The 8,019-nt window shown below is 57.0% G+C and overlaps 2 protein-coding genes across 5 annotated transcripts; both read right to left on the bottom strand.

The window, feature by feature from the left end:
* Nucleotides 1-2,651: 2,651 nt before the first annotated feature.
* On the bottom strand, nucleotides 2,652-4,716 carry TMEM95 (transmembrane protein 95). 4 transcript variants are annotated; one of them, XM_032139062.2, is made up of 7 exons: nucleotides 4,499-4,716; nucleotides 4,230-4,286; nucleotides 3,953-4,033; nucleotides 3,822-3,842; nucleotides 3,595-3,675; nucleotides 3,392-3,479; nucleotides 2,652-3,271 (listed from the first exon to the last, which is right to left on the bottom strand). In XM_032139062.2, the coding sequence occupies exons 1-7, from the start codon at nucleotides 4,665-4,667 to the stop codon at nucleotides 3,238-3,240; spliced, it is 531 nt and encodes a 176-aa protein (XP_031994953.1). In that variant the 5' UTR covers nucleotides 4,668-4,716; the 3' UTR covers nucleotides 2,652-3,237. The 4 variants fall into 4 exon arrangements, with proteins under 4 accessions (XP_031994953.1, XP_031994952.1, XP_058287751.1 ...); XM_032139061.2 differs by having other exon boundaries at nucleotides 2,891-3,271; nucleotides 3,392-3,471; nucleotides 4,499-4,687; XM_058431768.1 differs by lacking the exon at nucleotides 3,822-3,842 and having other exon boundaries at nucleotides 2,891-3,271; nucleotides 3,595-3,699; nucleotides 4,499-4,667.
* Nucleotides 4,717-4,918: 202 nt separating this feature from the next.
* On the bottom strand, nucleotides 4,919-7,855 carry KCTD11 (potassium channel tetramerization domain containing 11). Its single transcript, XM_032138436.2, has one exon. The coding sequence runs from the start codon at nucleotides 6,915-6,917 to the stop codon at nucleotides 6,219-6,221; it is 699 nt and encodes a 232-aa protein (XP_031994327.1). The 5' UTR covers nucleotides 6,918-7,855; the 3' UTR covers nucleotides 4,919-6,218.
* Between the last annotated feature and the right edge of the window lie 164 nt (nucleotides 7,856-8,019).

The raw sequence follows: 8,019 nt of genomic DNA, 5'->3' as shown, positions 1-8,019 counted from the left end.
GGCTCACTGCAAGCTCCGCCTCCTGGGTTCACGCCATTCTCCTGCCTCAGCCTCTCCGAGTAGCTGGGACTACAGGCGCCCGCCACCACGCCCAGCTAATTTTTTGTATTTTTAGTAGAGACGGGGTTTCACCGTGGTCTCGATCTCCTGACCTCGTGATCCGCCCGCCTCGGCCTCCCAAAGTGCTGGGATTACAAGCGTGAGCCACCGCGCCCGGCCAGGCCCAAATTCTTAATCATCATTTGATGCGAGGCTGGGGGTTGTGAGCAGTGTGGAGTTTTTAGGGAGGCCAGCATGACCGCTGAGGGTGAAGTGCATTCCAGGGAAGCAGGCAGTCTGGTGGCACCTCTGGGAGACTGGGGTCCACTGTGAGAGGGTTCTGGGTGGGCTGGGGCTATGGAAGGATGGGACAGACAGGATAGAGATCCTTGAAAAATGGGCAGGACTGGCCGGGCATGGTGGCTCTTGCCTGTAATCCCAGCACTTTGGGAGGCTGAGGCGGGCAGATCACTCGAGGTCAGGGGTTCCTGACCAGCCTGGCCAACATGGTGAAACCCTGTCTCTACTAAAAGTACTTAAAAAATTAGCCAGGCATGATGGCATTGCCTGTAATCCCAGCTACTTGGGAGGCTGAGGCAGGAGAACCGCTTGAACCTGGGAGGTGGAGGTTGAAGTGAGCCAAGCTCATGCCATTGCACTTCAGCCTGGGCATCGCAGCGAGACTCTGTCTCAAAAAAAAAAAAAAAAAAAGGAAGGAAGGGAGGGGCAGGACTGCTTGGCCTCCTGAATATTGGCTGTGAAAACAAGGATGGCTCCAAAATGTTGAACCTGGAAAGAGGGAACAGCATGGGAGCGTACAGGCACCTACTGTCGTCCAGAGCAGGCAGGAAATGTGGCTTCTCATCCCTTCTTAGTGGGTGGATACTCACTAAGTCTTTGTCAAATGAATGAATGAACGAGTTGTATGATCTTGGACAAGTTATATGACCTTACATGATCTCTGGGTCTCATTTTTTTCATGTGTTATATGAAGGGATTGGAGTTGAATGTGTAAAACAAAAAGAGAGATACTTGGCTGAATGCAGTGGCTCATGTCTGTAATCCCAACAACTTGGAAGACTGAGGCAAGAGGACTGCTTGAGGCCAGGAGTTTGAGACCAGCCTGGTCAACATAGTGAAACCTTGTCTCTTAAAATATATATATTTTTTATTTTAAAAATAAACTGGGTGTGGTGGCTCACACCTGTAATCCCGGCACTTTGGGAGGCCAAGGCAGGCGGATCATCTGAGGTCAGGAGTTTGAGACCAGCCTGGCCAACATGGGGAAACTCTATCTCTACTAAAATACAAAAATTAGCTGGGCATGGTGGTGCATGCCTATAATCCCAGCTACTCAGGAGGGTGAGGTAGGAGAATCACTGGAATCCAGGAGGCAGAGGTTGCAGTGAGCTGAGATCGTGCCACTGCACTCCAGCCTGGGCAACAGAGTGAGACTCTGTCTCAAACTAATAATAATAATAATAATAATAATAATAATAATAATATATTTTTTAATTTTTTAAAAAATATATTGGGAAAAAAAGGGAGAGGTACGGTCGGGTGCAGTGGCTCATACCTTAATCTCAGCCCTTTAGGAGGCTGAGGTGGGTGGATCACCTGAGGTCGGGAGTTCGCCACCAGCCTGGCCAACATAGTGAAACCCCGTTTCTACTAAAAATACAAAAATTAGCTGGGCGTGGTGGCAAGCGCCTGTAATCCCAGCTACTTGGGAGGCTGAGGCGGGAGAATCGTTTGAACCCGGGAGGTGGAGGTGGCAGTGAGCCAAGATTGCGCCATTGCACTCCAGCCTGGGCAACAAGAGCAAAACTCCGTCTCAAAAAAAAAAAAAAAAAGAAAGAGAGAGAGAGGTACTACTGTGGAAGGGGTAGGAGTTCTTCTCCCCATCCTTAGGACCTCTCTGGGTACCCTGGAACAATGATTCTAACCCTGGCTGTGGGTTACATTAACCAAGGCCCCATATAGGACCACTTATTCCAGAATCTCTGGAGCTGGGGCCAAAGCACAGCTAGTTTTAAGGCTGCCCAGGTGGCTCTGATATGCAGCTGGCTGAGAACGCTTACCCTGGAGCCTCGAGGTACCCAGTTTGAAAACTCCTGGGCTAGGTAAGGGCTGGAATCCCTGCTAGGCCTAGGCGCTCAGACTGTGCCTTGTGGTTGGCAACAGGCCTCTCTTCTCATGTTCCATGTCCCACGTTCCATTCCCAAACCAAAAACTCCTGATAGGCAGGGGACAAAACACCAGGGTTTCTCAACCATGCTCTGACATTTTGTTTCTTTCTTTTCTTTCTTCTTCTTTTTTTTGTTCTCCTATCTCCCTTTCCTGGTAAACACTGACATTTTGCAGGGGATAATTCTTTGCTGTGGGGACTTTCCTGTGTGTTGTGGGATGTTTAGCAGCATCTCTAGTCTCTACCCACCAGAGGCCAATAGCACATCCCCCTAGTTAAAACAATCCAAAACGACTCCAGATGTTGCAAAATGTCTACTGGGGTGCAAAATCACCCCCATCTGAGAAGCACTGTGCTACTCTGAGAGTCTCCCATCCTTCCTCTGCCCTCCCCAGTTGCAGACAGAGGCTAGGCAGAGGCAGAGGCCATGAACAGCAAGTTTAGTTAGGCCTGGCAGGACAGAGGCCTCTGAGGGAGGCCAGGGTTTCAAACTGTTAACACGATGGAGGGAGGGCATGCCCGCGAACCCACTGATGTGATCTCACTCTAGTGGGGTGAGTTTTCCAGAACATGCATTCCTGGATTCCCAATCAGTCATAGGAGGGCCTGGAATAGCTTCTGGGGCAGATGCCCCCGCTTTCCCGGAACAGGCAGAAGGGGGTGTGGGTGTGGTGGGAGTGGCGTAGGGGATTCTTTCCTTCTGTAGATATTTTCCTGGCATTGTTGACACCCGTGTGATTGGTTGAGGGCTGGAGGGGAGGAACTTTCCAGCTGTGGGTGCCTGGGTTCCCGGGAGGCCATCTGACACTGGGATTGTGGGGGGTTTGGGTTTTTGGGGATTTTCTTGTTTTTCATTATCTCACTATCCAGAAGCAGGGATGTCTGGGTTTTAGGGTCTGGAGACTGTCTTTGCAGCTGGGACTAAGGGGCTGGCTGGTTTCCCTCCAAGGGATGTGGAAGTTGTGAGTGCATACTCCTTAGAGCTGGAGGTTGGGAGGTTTTCAGCGTCTTCACAAGCCACTTTTTGCTTGGAGGTGGTGGGACCTGAGGGAAGACGGAGGATGGGAAGCCTACGGGAGGGGCCTGGGAGGGACAGAGGGAGGGAGGGTGGGCGGTGGAAGGCACTGGGCAGGGTAGGATTCCTGTCCTTATCCCAAAACTCACTCCACCAGGAGGCTCAGAACACCCAGAAGCAGGACAGCTCCAAAGAGGGAGAGGAGCAGAATCTTGGCTTCCCAAAGATCCTGACTTCCTGCGGGGAACCCAAGAGGCAGTGAATGATTCTGGGACCCACATGCACCGACGGGGGAGCCCAAGGGCTCAGGGATCTGGGCAAGGTGGAGTGGGGCCAGGATGGGCGTGAGGACCTGGGAAGCAGCGCTTTCGGGGCCAGCAGGACACCTCCGTCCCCTTGCAGGTGGAGCAGTTGTACAGCGTGGTGCTGCCCCCTGCAGGAGACAGCAGAGGCAACGCTGGGGAGGGGAGGCCGGGCCTCCACCCTGCCTGGTACCCAGCTTCCTCCTGCAGCTGCCAGGCCCTCCTCTGACACCCTGCAGGCCCCAGGTCCTTGCTACCCCTTTCCTTTCCTACTCACGGCAGGTGGGGGGACAGAGAGCTGAAATGAAAGACAAGGAAGGGGTGGGGGTGTGAATGGATGAGCTGCTCACCACACATCCCTTTGGCTAAGACCCTAGGCTCCCCTTGAGGCCCATCCCACACCGGTACCTTCCCTGGTGTACTCAGGGAGCTTGGTCTTTCGAAGCCAACTCCAGTATGAAGGGAGTGAGGAGACAGCCTCTTTGATCTCTGGGGAGGTAGAGAGCAGCTCCGTTGTCCTGGGCCTCGATGGGGCCAGTTCCCCCTCTGTTCACCCAGCCCCCTCCCTGATCAGCCCTCCTGTCTCTGCCCCTCCACCCTTCCCTGCCCACCCCAGCGCCTGTCACCCACCCCTCTCCTTGGTGTCCTCCCAAGCCCCTAGGTCACTCTTTCCCCTGGACCTCACCCATGACCCTCAGGACTCTGTGAGTCTTCTCTGTGACTTTGTTCATGGACACCTCATCTGTGGAGACGGGCAAGGACCAGTGACTCCCTCACCAGCCCAGGTTCTGGGTTCTCTCCTGACTTTCCCAGATATGGAGCTCTCTCAGAGGGAAAGGCCAGCATGTCCAGAAGGGGCCACAGATGGAGGGCACAGCTAGAAGGTCACATGCCACCCTCTGGGGGTACGGGAGTGAGTGCTTGCTGGGCCCATCCCTGAGTGTCTGGTCCTACCTAAGGCAAAGGCCGAGAAGTCGGGGGAGGCCCCACATTCCTTCTGCCCAGCCTCCATCTGGCTGCAGAGCCGAGCCAGGCGGCCTGACAAGTCGTGGGCTGGGAGGCGGCAGAAGACACAAGCCTGGGCGGCTGCCAGGAAAACCCCGCCTAGTGCCAGCCTCCACATGAGGACCACTGGGGGATGGGGCGGGGCTGCCCCAGCTGGGCGGAGAAATGCTCTGCAGCCCCCGCTCCAGCCCTTGCCTGGAGGTTCTAGAGTGTTCCAGAACAATGGCACTGCCCACTCAGCTGGGGTAAAGCTGGGGCTCAAGGAACTGGGGTCCAGAGGGCATCTCCAGCAGGCGATGTGCAGAGAAAGCAGGGCTTCTGTTGTGAGGGGACAGCACCCCCAACCTGGCCTTCAACAGCCTTCACAAGTTTGTGGTTCCAAAAGCAGTTTTATTTTTCTTCTTGTAAATCATGACCAGTGAGAAATAATGCGTGCCCCCCTAGTGAAGAAGCTGTGCAAGGGTATCCCACCCGCTCCGGGACCCAGAAATCCCATCCCTTCCAATCTCCTCCCCCACTGTCCCAAACTCTTCATCTCCTCTCTCTGCCCTGGGCAGCCTTGGGCCTTCCCCAGCTATCTCCTAGCAACAGGCCCATGGTTGCCTCAGCAACCAAGAGTTCCATACAGGCCTCAGAGGCCCAATTAAGCCCAGTGACTTCTCTTACCTCTCACCGGGAAGATCCCAGTGACTCAACCCCAACAGGCCCCTCCTGGCTACGTGGTGATACATATACGTGCGTGCACATAAACACACACACACACACACACACACACACACACACCCCGTGATTAAACTACTAATTGTCAGCCACCTCACAGGTATACCACAGACACACCCTGTGCCAGAAGAGTCGCCAGGTAACCCCAAACAGGCCTGGACATGTGGACATCACAGACACTGTAGTCAGCAACACACATATGAACCAGGATGCCAGTGACCTATACATCAGTCAGACACACGGGCTGATATGCACGCACACATGAAGAAAGGCCAGGACCCACAGATACTACCCTCCTCCCCCTGGCCAGACCCGCCATCAATATGGGATTCTTCCAGATGAGGGATGCTCCAGCCCCATTGCCATGGGGACTCTCCTAGCTCCCGTACATCAACCTAGGGTGGGTTGTGGCCTTTCTGCCTCCCTCAGTGGATGGCTTGGAACATAGCAAAGATCTCCTCTTCCGATGTTCCAGAGTGTTCTGGCCTTTCATTGGTCAGGCCAGGCCAGGCCACCCAGCTTCAGGAGGAGAAGCCATGGTCCAAGAGACCGCATTGGAAAATGCAAAGTCCTCCCTTTTCCCCAGACCTCAGTATCCTTCCAGGGTTTTGCTAGGTCTAGTCTGTGTAAAGAGCTGTTCCCCCCTTTTCCAGGCCCTTAAACACTGAACTCCAAATCAAGGAGAGACTGGAAGTGCCCAGCCTTAGGAGAGAACAAGCCGAGAGAACCTTCCCTACCCCTCCCAGGGTCAGCACAGGTCGAGACCTTCTGGACCACTTGTGAGTCCTTGGTGGGCTCAGGTTTGGGAATTCCTGCCCACATCTGAGCTCCAGTCAGGTGCAGGAGAGTCCCGACTCTCATAGCTCCTGAAGCAGAGCTGGAAAGAGGCTTCAGGGGTGCCAGTACCCCATTCTCTCTGCTCCCCACAGTCAAACTGAGAACAGCGTCCTCAGTGCCGGACAAAGCGCAGAGACCGGGAGTTGAGCAGGTCTTCGGGGTCGGGGAAGACAGAGTCTAGGCGGAAGCCGTGCTCGAGAGCCACCCGCAGCACCTCCTCCAGGAAGCTGGGCGTGCCCACCACCTCCCGCCGCTCTCCTGGCCCCCCAGTCCACAGCGGCTGCAGCCCCAGTCTCCCATACTCCACCTCGGGGAGTTCCATGGGGCGGGGGGCCCACTCCAGATGAAAATGTGGGCTCCCCTCTGCCCTATCCCCACTGGCCACACCAAATCGGGCCCGCAGAGCACTTAGACACTCAGGGTCGGTGCAGAAGAGGTTGGCTCGGAAGGTGTCCACCTGGACGGAGCTCAGCTCATAGTGATGGGGTCCCCGGCGAGCAGAGAAGTGCACCAGGCGGGGGCTGACATCTACATCTGCGTGGAGCAGGGCAGCTGTGGGTGCAGGGGTCCCCCGAGAGGCCTCCAGTTCCCGCAGCGCGTCCAGGAGGGGCCGGATCTGGTAGAAGTCAGCCTCTGCCCTCAGCAGCGCTGTCTCTCCGTACCCGCGGGGCAGGTCCAGGCGGCCCAGCCTCAGGAAATTGAGGATGTGCCGGAAGGCCTTGCCATCCCGGTCGATGAAGTAGTGGCCGCCTCCTTGGGGATTGAGGGTGGGGGGCATGGGGGTGCCGGCCCTAAACATGGCCCCCAGCATGGAGTCTGGGAAGCGGGTCAGGGTCTCCAAAGTGGTGGAATATAGTGTGCCCCCCACATTCAGGGTCACGGGGCCCCCAAAGGAGGGGGGCGAAGAGGGCACAGGAGGAGGAGAAATTTTGGGAAGTACAGGAGACACCGAAAGAAAAGAAAAGGCACAACTTCCTGGGTGTGTGCAGAATTGGGTCGAAGCTGTCAGATTCGCTGGGTTGGAGGCACAGGTGGAGCACACGCAGTAAGGTTTGGGGCTCACCCCAGCTACTTTGGTGGTGGATGGGGAGCTGGCGTCAGGACACAGAAATCCCCAAAAGGTTGAGAGAAGAGATGAAAAGAGCAGAGGGCAGCCAGAGAGGGGAAGGGAGCTTGAGGTCTGGACGTATCCGATTTGGGGTGGGCAGCGACACCCCTCTATGGTCTTCAGACAGTGGGTTTCCGGAATCCAACCAGCAGGTGACGGTGGCGAGCACAGGGCCGACTCTGAAGGGATGGCTTCCGAGACCCCGGGCAGATCGCTGCCGCCGTGGACGAGTCCAGCCAGGGCTCTGGGGCTACTCAGAGGCCTGGCCTGGCTGCCGGCGCGGGTCCCAGGAGATGGAGGCGGAACTGACGGGAGCGGATGGCAGAGCCCCCTTGTATCCGCCGGGGAGCGACGATGCGTGCTCAGCCCGGGCTGGGAGTGTCCGAGGGCTCTGATGGAAACAGCCAGGAGTCTCGGGACCCGGCCGCACCGCCTTCCCTGGGCGTCGCCGCAGCCGCTGAGGTCCTCTCCGCCCCCAGGAAGTGGCCTAAGGGCAGCGGCCCGAGGCCCTTTAAGAGACAGCCCCGCCCCTTGGCGCCCCGCCCCCGCCCCCGCGAGGCTTCCGCGGCTCGGGCGGAGGCGGGAGGCTGGAGGCGAGTCTCGGACGCTAGAGACTGGACGGACTGGCTGGACTGGCAGACGCTGGCGGGACGGGGTGACTCAGGCATGTCGCCCCGGATGTGGCCGCGACCGCCCTGCCGCCGCTCAGGTGTGCCAGACCTCACGTCTGCAACTCGGCTGGGCTGGAGCCTCTAATCCCACCGCTCAGAGCCCGAGGCCCGGCCGGCTCGGCCCGGGGGCCGAG

The sequence above is a fragment of the Hylobates moloch genome, unplaced genomic scaffold (assembly GCF_009828535.3).
Source record: "Hylobates moloch isolate HMO894 unplaced genomic scaffold, HMol_V3 SCAFFOLD_19, whole genome shotgun sequence".
Lineage (NCBI taxonomy): Eukaryota > Metazoa > Chordata > Mammalia > Primates > Hylobatidae > Hylobates > Hylobates moloch.
The sequence above is the reverse complement of the archived record's forward strand: the minus strand, read 5'-3'. Positions and strand labels throughout refer to the sequence as shown.